General features: G+C 40.2%; 1 protein-coding gene across 1 annotated transcript; it reads left to right on the top strand.

Annotated features, from left to right (window-relative positions):
• The first annotated feature begins 316 nt into the window (after positions 1–316).
• On the top strand, positions 317–14,060 carry meox1 (mesenchyme homeobox 1). Its single transcript, XM_084741313.1, has 3 exons — positions 317–1,276; positions 8,288–8,460; positions 13,279–14,060. The coding sequence occupies exons 1-3, from the start codon at positions 778–780 to the stop codon at positions 13,399–13,401; spliced, it is 795 nt and encodes a 264-aa protein (XP_084597439.1). The 5' UTR covers positions 317–777; the 3' UTR covers positions 13,402–14,060.
• The last annotated feature ends 6,417 nt before the right edge of the window (positions 14,061–20,477 follow it).

Genomic DNA, 20,477 nt, shown 5'->3' with positions numbered 1-20,477 from the left:
TTCCTCTAAAGGGTGTCAAAAAAGGAACTAAATTGGGTGTCAGAAAGCGCTAAGGAGCTGGAATAAGTCGGGCTCCCCGGCTCTCATGTGGGTGGGTGCTCGCTTTATATTTTACAGACAATGTCCCTTTAAAAAGCCCCGCGTCTGGAAAGCCCATTAGATGTGCATATAAAATTTCCCCTGTGATTAATAGTTGATGAGGCAGGGTTGGTTGGAGGGTACTACCAACATGTGGCCGGCAGGGCTCCTCCTCTGCGATCTCATGTTACACTCCATAAACTTGCCACTCTTTCCCACCTATACGTTTAAAAAGGAGGAGGGCTCACTTGTCAAGAATGCCTTAGAAGAGTTGTGAAAACAGCCAGCCCGAGGAGGGGAGTCATGCAGTTGCGGATGCAGCTCTCCCGCCGAGCCACAAGCCAGTCAGATCAGTCAAGGAGGGAAAGTGTGTGTGAGAGTGTGTGAGGACCAGAGGCTCCGAAGGACGTCACACGCGCTCCCAGAGAGAGGGGGAAACACGCTGTCACAGGAAGGCGTCTATCCTCACGCGTCTATCTGGGCTGTGGGAGAGTCAACAGCCTCTGACAGAAGTGAGTATTCCTGAGGTGGATGATGTGCATTTAGTCAGCTCAAGTGGATATTTTCTCAAGACTCACAAAGAGAAAGATTTCCAGTACTTACTTGCTTTCTTGGAGGTGTTTCCAACTCCTCTGCAAGGAAAAAGACTTGTCATAAGACTTGCAATAATCAAGATTGTGTGAGTTTTATTGCATCAGCATGGATCAGCCAGCCAGCAGCTGCATGCGGAGCGCCCACCCCAGCAGCCCGATCTGGGGTTGCATGAGGAACCCTCACTCAGGGGTCCCTGGAGCCAATCTGCAGTACCAGCAGGCCCCTTTCTCCCTGCACCAGAAGCCCGAGTTCCTGGCCTACACAGACTTCACCAGCTCCTGCCTGGTGCCAACTGCGCCGCACGCAGCCTACCCCCGTGACGACAGACTGTACCAAGAGAGCCAGGGCGGCTACCAGAGATCCGACTGGCAGTTCAACCCGTGCGAGACGAGGGGCGTGAGGGCGCCCGAGGCCTGCCCGCCGCCCGTCGTCGCCCCCGTGGCGGTAAGCGGAGGCGGAGGGCCTCCCGAGCTGGACAGTGTAGGTGGAGACAGGCTGCCGGGGGCCGTGCCCGGGTGCCTGGAGGGGGAGTACTCACCGCAGAGCGTGGCGTCGGCCGACTCGGACAAGAAGAGCTCCAACAAGAGGAAGAGAGATGTCACAGGTGAGTCAGGGGCAGATGGGAGTCAGCTGGGGTGTGAGGGTTTATGGGGGAAAGAAGAGCATCCAAAAAAACTCACCACAGGAGGCTCAGAAAAGGAGAACACACGGTAATAAAAACGCACATTTGGGAGTATTAAAAATGATAGTGGACATTCCTCTTTTTATTCTGAAGGTGGAAATAAAGAAAAGAAGAGGAGGAAACATGGAAATGTGCCAGAGCAGGGAAGCAGCACTTCTGATCAGACAAAGAGCAAAAAAAAAAAAAAATTAACCCCACATTTTTTGCACAAAATACAACACCACTGATTCTCCATTCAAAGTTTGGCTAAAGTTTCTTCCCTGCCCTGTATCACAGCTGGCAACGACACAAACCCCTCTCTGCATTTCCTTACCAATTTGATCTTAGAGCAGCAGCACTCTCACCAGATCGCTATGTGAAAGGTGAGTAGGTGACAAGACTTTTGTGTTCGAGACACACACTTTAAGTAGCAGTTGCATCCTCTTATTGTTCGAGGGCTTTCAAAAGGCTGGAATGATTAACGGCACATGTGAGCGTTTCATTGCGCTACCGTATCCGTTGGAAACAGACTATTGTTTTATAACAGTATGACCACATTCAGGATGACGGTAAAAAAAATGACATCAGGTCACTGTGGAGAGTCGTGTATATGGTACCACAGGTTCTTCAGACTGTATTTACTATTGTTTATTACAGATTTATGAGTCTCGAAAGTGAATTTGTGACATAAATTAATACACAATCCTGCAAATTATTGTTAAGTTCAAAACATATTCACCTAAAACTACTGATGAGAGAAAAGGACAGCGTAAAAATACTTTTTAGTGAGTATTTTTGAAATTTTCAGCTGTTTTGTGATGATATTATTCAACAAAAGTATAATTAAATGTATTATATCCCCTTTTCTGACATATTCTGCCAATAAATCTCTATAAATTTAACACACAGGACCTTTAAATCAGCTGTTTGAGCCTCAGAGACAATAACAATGCACCAATTTACTTATTAATTTATTTAAAGTTGCCCAACACTCAAACTGTTTTTACACTTTGCAGTTTACTTCACTTTTCCCAGCATTACCTTCTCTTATCCTTGTGTTGTCAGCATGAAATAGTATGATTGTGTGCCTTTGGATTATGGTGCAATTTATTCCCCCCGATCATATTTCACACTTGCTAATAGGAAAAGCAAAAAGTAACTGATATCCATGACGAACCAATTCCTAAAAGTTGACGTTAGCAACGAGCGCGACAGGCTTAAAGGAAGTGTTTATATTTAAAGTCAATCTAAAGGTGTGAAAGGGTTTTTTTAATGTGCAGAGTTTCAGCATATCTGGCAGAGTGAAAACAAAACCACGTCCAACACATCTGGAACGCTCACATTTCATCTGTGAAAAACGTTCAGCCTGTTTACTCTGTTTCCTCTCGCAAAGATGATGATTTATGCAACGAGGCTGGCATCTGCACCTCGACACCTATGAGAAATAAAAAAAAAAAAAGAGTTAAAAACCTCTGGTAAACCTTTTTACGTACATATTTTAAATGCGGTTTGGTTTAGTATTTACTTAGATTAGATGGGTGGAGTTTGCTCCATCATACATCAAAATCATATATTTATCTGATTTTTATTCTCCAGATTAATCGAGATTCCCGGAGCTCAAAGTGACGTCTTCAGACCAACAGTCCAAAAACCAAAAGACTCTTCATTTACTGTCAGAAATGACACAGGAAAGCAGCTATTTCTCTCATTTAAGAAGCTAGAATCAGCAAATATTTGACATTTTTGGTTGACAAATGATTAATCAATTATTAAAAGACTTGGCAAGTAATTTTATTTTTATTTTGATCAAAACATTTCTACTGTGGAGAAAGTCGTGGCGCCTCAAGTAAAACTTTTTTGTACATATTTTGATTGCGGTTTGGTTTAGTATTTACAAATCTTACTGTTTACTTTAATCCACTTAGAGTAGACGGGTTGAGTTTGCACCATCATACAGTAACACCTCAGAGATTGTGGTGATTATTTACTTTATCAGAGGTTATTTTCATTAATCAATTGATCATTTGGTCTATAAAATGTCAGAAAAAAAGAAAAATCCATCTCAGATGTCTTTAAATGTCTTGTTTTGTCAGTCTAAAACCCAAAGATATTCAGTTTACTGTGATTTCAAACAGAGAAAAGCGTGAAATCTCCATGTTTGAGAGGCAGAAAACAGCATTTTATGCCGTTTTTGCATGAAGAATTACTTTAAGAGCAGTGAGGCAGAAAGTAGATCTTCCCTGTGTTCTTACCAGGGCTGCAAGCAACAATTGTTTTCATCATCAGTTAATCTGCTGATTGTTTTAATTATTAATCCATTCATTGTTTAGTCTATAAAATGACGAAAAATTGTAAAAAAGATTTCCCAGAGCCAAAAGTGACGTCTGTAATTGTCCAGCCTGCAGTACAGATCAATTCAAGAAGTTGAAACCAGAAAATGTTTGACGTTTTTGCTAAAACAAAAATCTAAAACATACAGTCGTGTACAGTAACACCTCAGATATTGTCATTGTCCTCTTTTCTAACGATTCATTTCATTAATTTGTTTATAAAATCTGAAAATGCTTTGCACGTTTTCCCTGATGGTCCAAAACCCCAAAGACTCTTCATTTACTACCAGAAATGACAAAGAAAATCAGCAAATCTTCACATTTAAGAAGCTGGATGCTTGAATCTTTCACATTTTTGCTTGAAAAATGACTAAAATGATTAGTCAGTTATCAGAATACTTGGCAGCTGATTCCCTTTCAATCAATAATCGACAGATCGTTGCAGCTCTGATCTTAGACAGTCGCTCCATTGAACTTCAAGTGTCTCACTCTGATTATCTCTTTCATCAAAGTGTAACTTACCAGATCGTATTTGGAAAAACTACATGACCATGGTGTGCAGCGGTCTAATTGAGGAGGAGGATGGTGGTCGGGGGAGGAGAGCAGACCCCCTCTCCTCTCCTCTCTCCTCTCCTCTCCTCTCCTCTCCTCTCCTCTCCTCTCCTCTCCTCTCCTCCCTCCCTCTCTTACCTTATTGTAACCTCCACTCACTACACTGAAAACATGCCAGACCACGTCTGGTAAAATCACTTTGCCTGTGAGCCCACTTTTTAACATTCTTATCCATTGACATTTTCCTGTCGTTAAGCCGTAACACAATCTCCCACTGAGTGCATGCAACATGTCTGACCACTACATCAGTTCTTGGTTTCAGAAAAGAAGTCTTTCAGTCCTGTATTGACTCTCTGCGAGAAGAGCATATATTAGGAAAATGTCCTGAAGGCGTTCGCATTACACACAGAGGTCTGCTTCGTACAGTCTGCTCCTCTGTGTTTTTTACAGATATGGAAATGTGGTGCACATGAGGTGATGTTTCCAAAACCATAAACTCCAACTGGTATCTGATATTGACTTTGATCCAAAGTTTGACCAATAATACGGAACGATTTGTTCATATATATCAACATTCTGCTAACAGCAAATAAACAAACATGAAGATGATGATTTTTATTATGATGATTATTATTGTTATTATTATTATTGAATTATTCGTAAGTTCTCATAAATTAAGAACAAAAAATATAGAAATAAAATCAGTTTCATCATAAAATCAAACACATACTTTACATTTATTAGCAGAGTATAAATACTTTGAAAAACTGTTTGTAAAACCACTACAATAAATATGGCAAAAATAAGAACTTTTTCAAATTCAGATAATTCTGTTACATGTATTTTAAGTAGGGATGTAATGACACCAAAGGCTCAAAGTACAACCATATTACAGTGAAAAGTCCACAATATGGTATTTATATTGCAATAAAAAATAAAGAAAAGGGTTTCAAAAACTATGCAGTATTTTTTTTTTTTTTTGCACAGAATTCGTTTTTCCTTTTAACTTAGTGCTTCTGCTTTCCTTCTTTAATAAAATAAAACAAAAGATGTCAGACATGACATTAGCATGTACAAAAAAATTCAAAACAAGAACAATACAGCAGTCAGTAGCTAAAATAAAATAAAAATAATTAAATAATTAACCATGTAATATCATGATAGATATCGTCACAGTCCACTGCAGTATTGAGACATTTTTATTGCAGTCATTTTAAGTGCTTATTATTATATTTGTCACTAACTATACCTTCTCTTATGAAGCATCTATAACTGAGTATACACAGCTGATGAATGCATAATAACAGCTGCATGGTTATGCATATTACAGCATGTTATAAAGCATTTATAAAACTGTGCAAAAGAGATTCACAGGTGGGTTTAAACGTGTAAAAAAAAATGTAAATAAATTAGGATAAACCCTGCATAACAACAGAGGAGTGAGAAAAAAAAAAAATAGATATACAGTAAAATAGTAATAATAAAAAATAAGACAAACCACATACATTAATTGAAAACATATAGAAACACAAATGTGAGTGGATCTCCACATACAATCAGGTGTAAATGTTATAAAGCACATATTAACCATCTCTATGCATTAATAAACACTTAGAAATCTAATTTCATCTGCTTACAAGCACATTATGAAGTATTATAATGTGCTATAAACTAAGGAGGTCATTGTGAAATCCAGGTTCCGACAACCCCGATTCCAAAAAGTTGTGCTGCTGTGTAACGTGTAAATAAAAAAGAAACGCAATCAAGTTCAGAGTGAGTGTTTAACAGTAATGTTGATCTAAGGGTTTGCAAATCATTCCATTCTGTTTTACTTTTTAACACCAACTTTTTTGGAAATTAACTTTAACACACATTATGCAATCAGTCTCGTATAATTTTCGCCTTGGGGTTTCTGCCTTAAAACAATCGCACATTTACAGCAGCTCTAATTCAGTCTGACGAAGACAAACTTCTACAAACTTTTGCACCCTCCACCCAAAAAGGCACCAAATGCTGTTTGTCTTCGGGACCCTGCTGGGTGCAGAAGCCTTCGCCCCGCAAGTTTACGGTCTCTGGCTGTGCTGGATATTTATTGGGGGCCTGTTTAGTGGGAACCAGTGTGTTGCCACTGCCAGGTGTTCGGTCTGAACTAAAACCTGCTTGACATGGTTCCAGACCAGAGCTGACGGGGGCCAAGCTGAGCCGACACACTCGGGGCGGGCAGCGCGTCATTAATGACACTTAAACAACAATAAGAGGGGTTTTCTGGCACGACACGTCGGGCGTTTGCACACATGTACACAAACACACACACACACACACACACACACGCATAGGTCCTGGTCTGCCCAGTCACATCTGGCTCAGGTACTGCAGTCCATTTCACATTCTGGCCCGCTGCTCTGGCGAGCACCGAGCAAAACTTCTCACTTTGACAAATTAGAACCATTTTCTCGAGATTACATCAGCTGCTAGTGTCGCTACCAATGCACAATTATTACCCCAAGTCCTTCCCTTTAATACGCGAGAGAGGTTTTACTGAAAGTCAGATCAACTAGCTTTCATTTATAGTTACTGTGGTAAATGAGGGTTAAAATTCTACCATTTCCGAGGAAATGGAGGCAGGGAAATCTATAAATCTGAGCAATAAACTGCACACTCAGGAGAGGATAATGGCGCTTTAATGCTGAGACTGATGTCACATTCATAGAGATATCTCAGGCTTTTTTTTTCTCCTGACGTATGTGCTGTCATGTAGAGATGAGTTAATGTGAATCTCCCCCTGAGAGCTCCGTGGGGAAATCTTCTGAGACACACACACACACACACTCATGCACACACACTCTCCCACGTAGCGCTCAGACCTGGACACATCCGCACCTTTGTTCTTTTGTTAGAGGCTTTAACGATGTTCCGCTGCATTCCTCTCCTAACTCAGTCCCTCTGTGGCTGGTTTGGTGGCCCCTGCCCTGCGCCGAAATGCTCTCACACACACACACACACACACACACACACACACACACACTCACACACACTCACACACACACAACCAGTGCAAGAATGCTCAAATTAGCTCTTCAATATACACACAAGTAAAGGCAAAAGGCAGGAAAAATGACATGCACGGTCACATAAATGCAGACGTACGCTCGCTGCACACACGCTGCAGGTGAACGGGACTCGTTGGCTCAGGTCAGGGTGGTCTCTTTTTAAAGTGCTGGTTTTGGTGTTTACTATATGAGGGGCCTCCCACTTAGGAGTCTTTGGAGTTGTGGTTTGTTGGTCGGAAAGGTCCTTAAGGTCTGTTTAATAGTCAGCTAGAGGGTGCCCGCAAGATGACTGAACGGTGAGCTAATTCAGATCAGATCGGCTGTGAAATGAAAACCCCCCTGTGCAGGAGGAAAAGAGGAGAACCTGTTGACTAGTATCACATCTACCTTTAATAATATGTTATATTTTTCCCTATTTACAACAAATGTGAAGAGAAAAGTGTGCAAAATATATGCATACCATTCTCTAAGAAGTTCTAATATAAATCACTGTTTATTTTTGTGCAGGCAGTCAGTAAGCTATGGGAACTTTTTGCATCTTAAAGGGACAGGTCTGACTGAAAATAAAAATAAAATAAAATAAAATAAATTAAAAAAACACATTTGAAAAGTTCAGCACCGGTGTTTCTCTCCAAAAATTTCCTTCAGGACAAAAAAGTCTCATCTTATCTTTGTTGTGAGAAGTTGCATGCAGGAACTACTTTCTTTCTTAGTTTTTTCAGTGGATTCTTCTGCAGAGAGAAAGTAGTTCCTGCATGAAACTGCTCACAACAAGGTATGTCAGGCCAGGTATTTATCTGTTCTTGTTTTGTGGGGTGAATCATCACTTTAACAATACAAAATGATACTTTTGGCCCATGGCCCACCATTAATTTTAAGTTTTGGCCCTTCTAGGAAAAAAGGTTTGAGCCCACCTGTTCTAAAATAAAGCTAAGAATATGTTCATTTGTTAGCAAACAGCGGCAGAAAGTACAGACACCTCAAACTCCAGAAAATAAATTCTGCATCACGTTTCTCTCCAGATATCCAGGAGTCCAGTTTTAAGGTGGACTCCAGCTGTAAGGCCAGGAAGGAGCGCACAGCGTTCACCAAGGAGCAGCTGAGAGAGCTGGAGGCCGAGTTCACCCACCACAACTACCTGACCAGGCTCCGCCGCTACGAGATCGCCGTCAACCTGGACCTCACAGAGAGACAGGTACCCCAAACCCACCATCACATATCAGGGGTGGAATGTAACTCAGTACATTTACTCAAGTACTGTTACTTAAAACCAATGTGAGGTACTTGTACTTCATTTGCAACTTTGTACTTCTACTCCAGTAAATCTCAGAGACAAATATTGTACTTTTTACTGCGTTTGTCTGACAGCTTTAGTTATGCATGATGATCACATGACGATCTTACAGACCATGATGCATTGCTGTAGATTAAACAGCCCAGCAGAACTTTAAAGTTGCATCTACAGCAGTAAAATGCAACATACACAATAATGCTGCAGTAATAATAATCTAAAACATCAGATATTACAATTTCTTTTACTGCAAATACTTTTATTTTTAATGCTTTTAGTACATTCTACTTTTCATTCTTACATATTTTACTTAAGTACCTTCACTAAAAAAATACATATATAAATAAAAGAATATGTAATCATTACATTATTATGAATCCACATGAACCACTGATCTAAACAGTATTCAATTATCTTAAATGTGAAAAAAGTTTTCATTCACATTTCTGCAGTCCAAGCAACAATGTGATTCACTTATGTTTTCATTTAATGCAAAAACTGTATCAAACTTTTGTTTCCAAAGTTTAAATATTTATTTTTTATTGCCAGTGGTAAATGCCTTACGAAAACTATTAAAGAACTTTTTCTTCTTACAGAAAAAAACATGAAATTAACAACTTAAAGACTCAAGTGATTTCATCTCCTGTTGTAAAAAATAGTCAAGTCGAGTCAAATTGTATCTTTATAGCCCAAAATCACAAATCACCATTTACTTGAGGGAGTTTTGACGTCTGTACAGTGTACAGGACAGACTGTCCTAAGTCACTCCATTTGGACGAGGAGAAACTCTCCAAAAAAACTTGTAAAAAGAGGAAATGGAAAAATGCAACAAGACAAATGCAACAAATCAATCTTCCAGCATCATCACCTATTTAACGTGCATGATACTGTAAATGTCTCTACCTCCACTATATAATAAAAATAATGCACACACACATAGTTGCATTTGAATCATCAGAGGCGTATTTTTCCACAATATTTCTCATCCTGTGGTTCGAGCAGAATGTCGTGCAGCTTTAATGAGTGGGCGGCAGCTCCAGACTTGATGAAATCGGGCGAACATGTGTCGATGCTGCTGGATAAAACCTCCGTCTGCCTGCCTGTCAGGCCCAGTGTCCCAGCTCCTCCTAATGAGGCCACGGTGCCACAGTGACCACACATACTGCCGTCTGCTCCTAAATCTCTTTCCCAGACCCCTGGAAAACACACACACACACACACACACACTCGCACACAGCCAGGTTCCATCTTCACTCAGAGCTCCCACTGCGACTCCTCGAGCTTTTTCCAACTCATCCTACATGCTTTGGCGCTTTGCCGTCCTTTCAATCAGTCACGATGAGCAGAGAGAAACTCTGAGACGAAGAGGCTCCAGAATGTGGGAACAGATTCATCGGAATCAGGCGGGAATGCTGAGTGGGATGTGCAGAGGTCACCCAAAACTTCACTGACCTGAAACTCTCAACCGAGAAGAGAAATAGAGCCATGAGCTGCTGCGGTTATCTTGGAATTTGAGTTTAGTTTAACACTTTGCTTGATCTTAGTTTTTATCTTGATGTTACGACTCTCCAAAACGACAACTTTAACTTGAAATAAGAAAAAAGTTTAAAGTTTGATGCATTTTGACAAAATCCAACAGGTTTTATTGGACTGAATTAACTTTACAGTGGTAGAAAGAGTACTGAAAACCTGCACTCGCATACAACTATTGTTACATTACTGAAATAATGCGCAATTAAAAGTAAAATTACAGGTGTTACAAATACTTAAATAAAAATACTAAGTATTCTAAAACTTACTTACTTTTTAACAGTTGATATTAAATGCAGTATCATCAGCAGACATTCATTCAAAGAGGTTTCTCTGTGGTTACAGCTTTCCTGTTGACCCTGATTACACGTGTGGGTGGTGCACCTCGTAAACGACCATCGACAGACAGGCAATGTTTTATTGAGGCTGTAGGTAGATCGTGTTAACGCACATTATTCAGTGTGATCGGCAGTTAAGATGTGTTTGTCTTCATCTTCATGAACTTTTCATGTAACTCAAATTACTGTCTACTGTAATTAAGTCTTTTCTTTTTTAGGGTACTTGTGATTTCATTAGTATTTTTCAATTGGATTTGGATAAATATCCAAACTTTTCATTTGCATTTTTGTGGTCAGTAAGACTATCCGATTATAAATGGGCCAATGAAAACCACAACACATGAAGGAAACAATAAACGCTGCAGCAGGTAAAGGTTTGGAGAAACGATGTGACCACTGAGTAGAAAAGTGCAGGAGAAATTAAGACTAAAGATCTGGAGAAACTGGCATCAGTGTCGAAAAGTGGTTGAAAGTAACTAAGTACAAGTATTGTACTTAAGTACAGTTTAGAGGTACTTGTACTTTCCATTATCTGCTACTCAACCCAGAGTGTTGAGATTTGTCAACCTGAGGTTAACTTAAGAATTAAATGATCTGCAGGGGGAAATATAAAGTAGTTAAAATTAACTCCATCTTTACCAGCTAAAATATATTTTACCCAATTAAAAAGAAAAAAAAAATCATGTAACAGAATATCCCTACACTGCAGTATTACTTCTTCTTCCACCACTGCTGTTGAATTAAAGTATTGTATTTATTAGTTCTGGCTCGTCTGGGTGTTATCAACCACAGGCTGAACAAATGTTGCTCCCTCAGTTGTTTTCCTGCCTCATTTTCCCTCTAATTCTACGGGGGAAGTGTACGTCTTTGCTGCTATTCTTGGCCGGACACTTGAGGCATGATATCATTCTCATTTCAGCACGGTGCAATGACACAGATGAGCAGAATCCACGCTGCGAGTACATCCTGTGTAGGCTGACATCCTGACAGTTGACTCGTCTGACCCGCCGTCTATACGATACTCTCTGCCTGCATTTGCAGAGGTTTTCTGAGCCAGAACCGAGCGCTTTGTACCGACAACTCACGCTGCTCGCAAGGCCAGTGCAAACCGAGCCAATTTATAGACTGCGCTGGGAGATTTGTGGGGGATTATTGTCTATTTTTCTGCTGACCGTGTTGTAAATTTTGCTAAAAATTGCAAAATGGAGAGAAAAGCCACAGTGATAGTGTTACAAGTTCAAAATTGGAGAAAAAATATATATTCTGCACTGAGTCTGTGTGACTGTTATCTACTATAGATACTTACTCTTTTAAATCCTCGGGCTGGGTATTTAATTTGCAGCATTAAAGTAACAGTTCATGCTATTTTTTCCTCTTACCTGTAGTGCTATTTATCCATCTAGATTGTTTAGGTGGCAGTTGCTAAGTTCTGGAGATATCGACCATAGATATCGGGATGGCTTGTGGTGCTCAAAGCGCCAAAAAAATACATTTGAAGAACTCAAAAGCAATTTCTCTTTACAGACAACATGACCTGTTCACTGAGGATATTCCACATTTTCTTCTACCATTTGATAACCATATCATCACGCAGATGGAAATGTGCATCTACTCATGAAAGTGCAAGATGTAAACATTAATGGCGTCCTCCTCGGCTGAGCTGTAATGTTAGCACCACGGAGTTAACATGATGATACAGTTGATGGATGAAGTTTGACAGAAAGAAAAGAGTTCCTACATGAAATTGCTCACAAAAACATCTGTGGATTATCTTGAGTAACCAGGTCATGATTTTAAGAAACACTGCGGTTGAGTTTGGCAGACAAATATATATATATATATATACATATATATATATATATGAAAAATATGTATTTCTGTCCCTTGTTATATACTAATAGGGCTGCAACTAATGATTATTTTCTTTTTTACTGATTCATCTTGGGATTATCTGACCAGCAGTCCCAAACCAAAAGATATTCAATTTATTATCATAGAAAACCAACAAATAGTCATATCCGAGAGGTTAAAAACAGCTGATTTTTTGGGGCATTTTTGCTTAAAATTTAATTGCAGTTAATACTGCAGATCATTAAAATACTTGCATATTAATTTTCTGTTGATCCGCTAATAAATTCATCAGAAAAACTAACATGAAAGTTTTGCACTTTGAGAACATCAAGAGGAAATTTCTCTAAGCTTGAATTTACCTCGAGAATTTTGTCCATGTATGCTGATGACACTGTATTATATAATGTGTAACATTTCCATATTAAAATATATAAAAATGACCAGAAATATGTCATTACTTTGTTGAGTTATGTGTTTACAATAACCCAAATATTTGTGAGAGTAATCAGTCATTTATTGATGCCTGCTGCTATAAATACAAAACAGAGAGTGAGGAAGGAAGTCGGCAAAAAAAAAAAAAAAAAAAGCATAATGCATTTCTTCTTCTGTGAACATGACTTCTGCCTGAATCGTGTCAGACAGATTTTCATCTTCAGTGGCAGGACGTGTTGTTTTTGTCTTCAAGACTGTTCCAGCTAGTTTCACCCCACTGTGTTGTGATTGGCTGTGAGCACAAGCGCAGATATTGGTTTTGGTGGATGGAGTTCATGTCTCGTGTCTCAGTTTAGACTGAGCTGACTTGATATTTTCAGGGGTTTTTGAAATTATTTTCCTTCATCTGTCTCAGTTTGGTTCAAGCAAGAAAAGTAAAGTCGGGCTCCTAACTTCTATGAAAAGCAAAGACAAGAAGTGATCAACATGACGAAGAACATGAAGAACACACTTTTAGAACACAGACTTTAGATCAGCATTAACGTAGCATTTCTTTATGTGTCTACAACAGGTGAAGGTGTGGTTCCAGAACAGGAGGATGAAGTGGAAGAGAGTGAAGGGAGGACAGTCGTCTTCGCCCAACGACCTGGAAAACGACGACATGGACTCGGCCGCCTCGCCCAGCTCTGAATGAACAGAGGGGCTCGACGGGACGAAAAGGAGATGCAGATGACCATGTGACACAGAGAGACTAAAGTCAACTGGACACCGATGCAGCACAATGCAACCGTCACTCACTTCTTTTTTTTTTTTCTGGAAAGCTGCAGGAATCAAAAAGACTCTTTTTTTATCCCTGGAAGAAAATCACTGAGCATCTCCTTTGCTGTTGTAAATAGTTGATTTATGTCCATAATGAACTGCGTTTTGATCCGCTATTGATAAATACTCTGTCGAAGAGGCCGTGGACTTTGTTTAAATATTAGTCAGGTCATTGTAGATCGGTGACAGAGTCCAGGCAGCAGCATTAAGGCCGGTGCTGACATATCAGACCGTGATGTGATTGTGTTTGAGTGCATCTCCTTCGGTTCCAGTATTGTAATCATGGCCTTTGACGCTTGACTACAACCACCTGGGAAAACTCAGACTGCACAAGTGTTGCCAAGCCATAAGTGCCTCCGAATCAGATGGTTGGTTTTTTTTTTCATTTGTCAGTTTCTGTTTTTTTTTCCTTAGAATATTGTTTTTTTCTGTCAAGCAATTTTTTTACTATTCTTTTTTATACATGATGAATGTTATTGATAAAACACAGATGTTGCCTGTTTCTGCAAATAGAATAAATCATCTGCTGCAAAATGGGGAAAATATCCTGATAATTTCTTCCACCCGCAACAATTGAGTTATGATTGGACAGTAGGTCAGAATGTATTCTTGGCTGATGGTTTTATCACGTGTGGATCAGTGGGTCAGACGTGACGATTGTTCAGAGTCGAGAACAAAATGATAACAGAGCAGAAGTTTGCTCCCATTTGTTTTTGATGTTGACGGCTGAAATCAAAGGTGATAAATCATCTGTGTGTGTGTGTGTGTGTGTGTGTGTGTGTGTGTGCGTGTGTTTGTACCTGCAGAGGTGGCAAAATACACACATTCCTAAGACTGATTCACCGTTTTTATTCCAGTAAAAGTATAAAAGTAGAAAGTCGTCCTTTTTCTACCAGCTGTTTCTGTGCAAAGCTAACTGAACCTCACATCTTCTCTCCTGACGTTTCTGTCCGTTTCATCTTTTTAGGTCTTTTGTCTTGTTACGTCTTTTTTGTCTTGTTTTGTCTTGTTTTGTCTTTTACATTGATTTCGTCTTCTTATGTTATTTTCATCTAATTACATCGTTCCATTGTTTTTGTCTTGTTCCATCCTGTTACATTGTTTTATCATGTTACGGCTTTTATGACAGTTTCGTCGTATCACATCTTATTACCTCTCATGTCGTTTTCGTTTTGTTGTGTCTTGTTACGGTGTTTTTGTCTTGATGCGTCTCGTTTCATTGTTTTTTTCTTGTTACATCTTTTACATCAATTTCATCTCATTACATCTTATTATGTTTTATGTTGTTGTCCTTTTGTTTCATTGTCATTTTTGTCTTGTTTCATATTTTACATTGGAGTTTTTGTTGCGTCTTTTACACCGAATTCATTTCTTTTTTGTCATTTGATCTTAGTACATCTTATTTCGTCTTGTTTTGTATTTTACGTTGTTTTTGTCTAATGTATTGTTCCATCAGCTTTTACAGCATTTTCATCCTCTTTACGTCTGTCATGTTGTTTTTGTCTTGTGTCTTTACGTCTTTTTCTTCTTCTTACGTCTGTTATGCGTGATATGCACGGATGGATAAACCATTTAGGCTGAAATTAGTCTTGTTGGGAATGCAGTGTTCAACGATGTAAAATAAAAATAAAACAGATACCTGAAAACTACATAAGTACCGTAACAAAGTATTTGTACTCAGTTCCCACGTCTGTGTACCTGCATGTTCTTTTAAACGTGCAAAAGAATTCCCGATTCCTGAGATATTTTTTAAGCAGTTCAATCTGTTCAGGTAGTGTGCTCGCCGAAAGCTTTTTAACAGATTATAAAAACAACCAACCAATCAGTGTTTTGTAGGTGTGACATCATCTTTTTGGGCTAGAGCCAGAATAATGGCTATGAGAGAAGCTTTGAAGCTTCAGCGAGAACACAAGCTTTCATATTTTCCTCAAACATTATTTACTCGTATACTTTGCTGTCATTAGATGAGGACAGGAGTAGAAACATCAGTCACTGTCTCCTTCATCCCCACCTGCAAAGTCTCAAAAGTGAGAAAATGAGCGTTGAGTCGTTGGTATCATGTAGGGAGGGTCGAACTTGTACCTGCGGGACAGAGAGACTCTCTCACAGATACTGTTCTCTGCACACACCTGAATTTTATGTGTGCAGGTTCTGAAGCTCTGTTTCTCACTCTTTATCAGTCATCTGCCTCTTTTTTTTTTGTCTGTTTCCTCTCTTCATTACCATGGCAACAGTTAAAGCTACAAAGCATTTGGGTCGGCATCTGAGAATCTGCAGCTTACCTCAGCTGTACAGTGCTTTTTAGTGTCTTTCAGTTCATTGTTTTGATTTGGTTTTTCCTTTATACAACTTTAAAGGAGCAATACAGTCCCACTACAGTCTGAACTACAGTCCAAATAAATTCTACTCTCAGGAATCAATCTCTACTCAAGGAAGTTCCACATGTTCTTTCAATTAGAAAGAAAGTAGTTCTTGTAGGTTCTACAGAAGAAAGAAAGTAGTTCCTGCAAGGTCTGTGGATTATTTTGAGCAACCAGGTCAGAATGTTTTGACTTGTTCAAATGTATTTTTTTGGTGCTTCGAGCACAACAAGCTGAGTGCCATCTAGTGTGAACAACCGATATTTCCAAAACTCTGCAACCTGCACCAAAACTATTTAGATCGGTGGACTGCAACCTGCAGCTCCAATGGCTCTCTGTAATTTGGGGGGGAAAAAAGTATGGAAATGAATACAGGTATATATTTTTTTTATTTTTTTTTTTTTATTTATCATAGTTGTAGGTCTGTAAAAAAAAGTTGAGACAACTCAGAATTTCAAGGCAACATACTGCAATAGATTTTTGAATTTTGAGTTTTGAACTGAAACTCTTAAGCCTTTAAGTTTTAATATTTCAGCAACAAAAATGTGCATCATAGCCCACGTCTGTGGCTCAGTGCCTTTTCCTCTAAATTTTGACGGTGGTTTGAGTCTCTGTGAGCTCTCTAAAAGATTTTAATAGTTGCGGCTTCAGACTGTTTGGGCAAACATGGCTCTTCTGTTTGTAAAGGCTGCAGACGCCTGACCTGGATGGATAAACAGCACTGCAAGCCAGGGGGAAAAATATATATATATATATATTTTATTTTGATATGAACTGTCCCTTTTAAATGGTAATATAGGAAGAAAGACCACACAGTTGTACATGTGCACCTCTTGGCCATCAGCAACAAAAACCGTATCAGGTGGGATTACGCAGCCCTGATGTGTAATATGGTTGTTCGGTGCGAGCCTCTGCGACAGAGCGAGCTTTACGCCAAATCCCTTCCGATGATGGCATAATTATCTTCATTAATATCTCACATGGAGGTCGGATATCCCCGAGGTGAGATGGGAATCAGCCCTCATCAACGCCCACCTAGATCCTGTCTGTAGCGCCGTAATCCTTAAGAATGTTTTCATAACGGCAAGTGGCCTCCGTCAGACCCGACACGGATCCACCCTCTGATTGGTCTGAGGTGACCTGACGAGCACCGACAGAGCTATAAGTAGATCTGAGCGTGTGTGTGTGTGTGTGTGTGTGTGTGTGTTTGAATAGGAACACACCATCACTGTCATTCCAGTCCACAGCTCACAAAGGGCCATTAACCTGACAAGGTGGAGTCGGGCTCCAAAAGCTGAAGTATTTGGCCCCCGCTCACTATTTTCAACGGAAGCATCTGGATGGGGCCAATTTGATCTCAACCTGAGTGGAACCTAGACAAACCCACGCACGGGGCCCCCAGGACCAAGAGGAAAAAGGAGAAAAAAGAAAAAGAAAAAAAAAAAGCTCGCTGGCTGACCACTTGCGTATGATGGAAAAGGGAAATAATAGGTGGGTATGGGTGAAAAGACGGCTTCTCAAGTACAGGATGTTGTTGTAGCAGGTAGCCAGTCATCCAATTTCCTGCTTCCCAAAGAAAACAAGAGCTCGAGCAGCGGAGTCCCCAGACTTACAATGGTGGGCCTATGCTCAGACTCCGGCCAACCAAACAAAGCCTTCAGAGGTTACTGCCCTTTCTGCTGGTCTGCGGGGACTGCAGCAGGGCGGGAGGGTGGGATGGTTGTTCCACGCACACACGCGGGGAGTCGGGGTCAAGTGTTACTGTACGTCTGACCTTTCCGGGCCCCCGCTGCAGCTGCTGGGGGTGGAATAACTCCAAGTCGATCCTGTGCCCGTTTTCCCCCCTCGCTCAGCCTCTATTAGGCTCTATTATTGTATTAGTGGTAATAGTAGTCAAAATAAACCATGTCCAATTGTAATGATAGTATTAATATCAGCAGTGTAAACTAATGAAACTGGAATGTTGTTCTTTCGCCATAGAGGTTCCTTTTAAAGGCACAGGGGTGGTCAAATTTATGGATTAGACTTAATTGGCAGTGTTGTGATTGTGGGATGTTGAACCATGCCAAAACACCCAAGACTGGAGAAGACGGAGGTTCCTCTTTCACTTCTCTGAGCTTTGAACACCTTGTTTTATTTTTCTATTGATTTAGGATAAATTGACTTGCAGTAAAAAGTTGAGGCAACACATTTCTAATGATATCGCCTTCCATCTCTGAATCTGAGATGACAGTCGTGCAGAATTTAAAGGGTTTGGGATCTATTTTTTACATATTTTGGGTGACTCTGTGGTGTTTTAAAGCAGTCATTCATGAAAGGTTTTGTTTGGGTCACCAAATAGATCAAAGACCGGAAGACATTCTGCAAAACTGAAGATTTATATCTGCAGGACATTTTCTGTAAAGCATTTAAAACGTGTGCGTATGGTGTCAACACGGGCATCTTTCTACACTGAGTTTGTAGAAGGTTTTTGGAGATTTTTAGCCCTTCTTTTGCAGGGATAGCAAGGAAGAGAGAAAGATTCCTGCCCTGACTGTTTTCATGTCTGTCACATATACAACAGATACAGACGATGCAACAGTGAGTGCAGTGAAATGAGTCATGCTGCTCATATGACTGTCAACAGATCTTTTTCACTGTGCATTTTTGCAGGAAAAAAAATTTGACACGCGTGAGCAGCGCCGCTCACCCTGCAGGCTGTGTGGCTATTCTAACCTGTTATTATGGCCACCGAAATAAAAACCGACGGGTAACTCCAAGCACACATGCTGCTCCGGCAGGTAGTGTGAGCTGTTATTTCTACTTAACATCTCATAGGAATGCAGAATGAAGTGATACTTAACGTTACCTTAAGCTCTCTTTGCAAAATTGGTGTATACCAATAAATAAATAAATAAATAAATACCACTATTGCAAGAGCTTGATTCTTGCTCATCTTTATAATTTACCTCTATAGCGGCGCAGATGGATGACACACACTGATGACACTTTCCTGTGACGTGCATCATCATCGGACAGTCCACGTACGTCAAACTTGATGTCGTACCTGGATTTATTAGATCCACATCGCACAGTGTGGCTGCAATAAACTTACACGATTGCTGAAGAGTGGAGGTACTTTGAGAGGCGCGTTTGCCACGAAGGATTACGTGGCAGCCACTGCAGCCCGTCCCCAAAATATGTAAAAATAACACCCAGATTTAAGAATACCAGAGTTACTGTTAAAGACTGTGTCAGCCACCTAAAATAATGATGGATTCAGTCCCAGCTATATCTCCTGAGCTGTGATTATAAAAGCAGATTCAGCTGCAGGAAACATTCTTGAAATAACTCCTCTTCTTCGAATACAAACGCCTCTGCGGGCAAAGAGCAATAAGAAAACATTCGTCAGAGCTCGAAGCAGTCGGTGACTTCACCCTCAGCACTCAGCAGCCGTATTCTTTCAACATAAGGAAGGTACTGCCACTAAAAGCACAGATTACCAGAGAATTTGGCCAAAAGGGCTCGATTTTTAAGTGAGCCCAACGCTAAAAATGTTGGATTTGTGGACAAAGACAAGTTGCGGTTACATGAGCAGCTGCGCTTCCATTTTTAAAACATTTCCAGTTGTGAATCATTCATCTGGGTAAAAAAGTATTAATGAAAAAATGTGGTGCGTCTACAGTTAACCTCAAAGAGTTCAACAGTATTGCAGTTGACACCATGGTCTATATACAGGTTACTGCAGTCAACTATGATTCATGTCACTGTATATATAAAATCCCACATCATCTGAATGCATCATGAGCAACAAAGGTCAAGTGACTTTTTAAACATGTAAAATTGTGTTTTTAACATGTGTTTATAGTCAAAGTAACTTCAACTTGCGTCCAAAGTCCAATTTTGCATGCAGATAATATTCCAGTCCTCCACTGACGCCTGTTGAGAGCAGAGCCACATATCCTCCAAACATACCGACTCTGAAGTGGCTTTTTCAAACAGACAAATCAGGAGAAAGTTACCTTTGTTCGAGACCTGTCTTTGGCCTCGTTCACACCTGGTATTAACGTGCGTCCTGGGTGATCCGATCAGTATGTGAGTTCACACCTGGCCTTACAATGTGTCTCCAGATGTGTCCTGAGTGACCACCTGTGATCAGATCTCACTTCCCCGCTCTGTATCCAAATAAACACTCAGGCTGTTTCATCACTTGAATGTCCATTACCGTCCATTTGGCCGTTGATTCATCTCCTCTATCAGCCTGCAATAAGCCTCATATTGTTACCTGCGCTGTCAGCGACCAGACAGGAGAGAAGCTCCGCGATTTTACAAATGAACTATGATCAGGACGATGCACGTTTTGTGTGGAAATCTTCATCTCAGACGATGAAGAAGGCTGAACAGAGAGAGTAAAAGTGCACGTCCTGGAGAACCACAGAGCCTCTTACCTGTCTGCTCTTCACAGCAACATGATGTTTATTTACAAGGAAAGAAACAACTTAATGTATCACATTTAATGCCAAATTTATTGCCATACCAATAAGCATGTTTGCAAAATGCACTGTTGTTTTTTACCAGCTGCCCACTGGAACAAAATGTTAAAATGTGAGAC

Source organism: Lutjanus erythropterus, chromosome 17, assembly GCF_056507025.1.
Source record: "Lutjanus erythropterus isolate fLutEry1 chromosome 17, fLutEry1.hap2, whole genome shotgun sequence".
Classification (NCBI taxonomy): domain Eukaryota; kingdom Metazoa; phylum Chordata; class Actinopteri; order Lutjaniformes; family Lutjanidae; genus Lutjanus; species Lutjanus erythropterus.
This window is presented reverse-complemented; position numbering and strand designations above follow the sequence as displayed.

Excerpts from the sequence above, each read along its gene's own strand:
- meox1 (XM_084741313.1), top strand. The coding sequence starts at position 778 with ATGGATCAGCCAGCCAGCAGCTGCATGCGGAGCGCCCACCCCAGCAGC. Across the intron at positions 1,277-8,287 it reads GAGGAAGAGAGATGTCACAG|ATATCCAGGAGTCCAGTTTT; the intron begins GTGAGTCAGGGG and ends GTTTCTCTCCAG. Across the intron at positions 8,461-13,278 it reads TGGACCTCACAGAGAGACAG|GTGAAGGTGTGGTTCCAGAA; the intron begins GTACCCCAAACC and ends TGTCTACAACAG.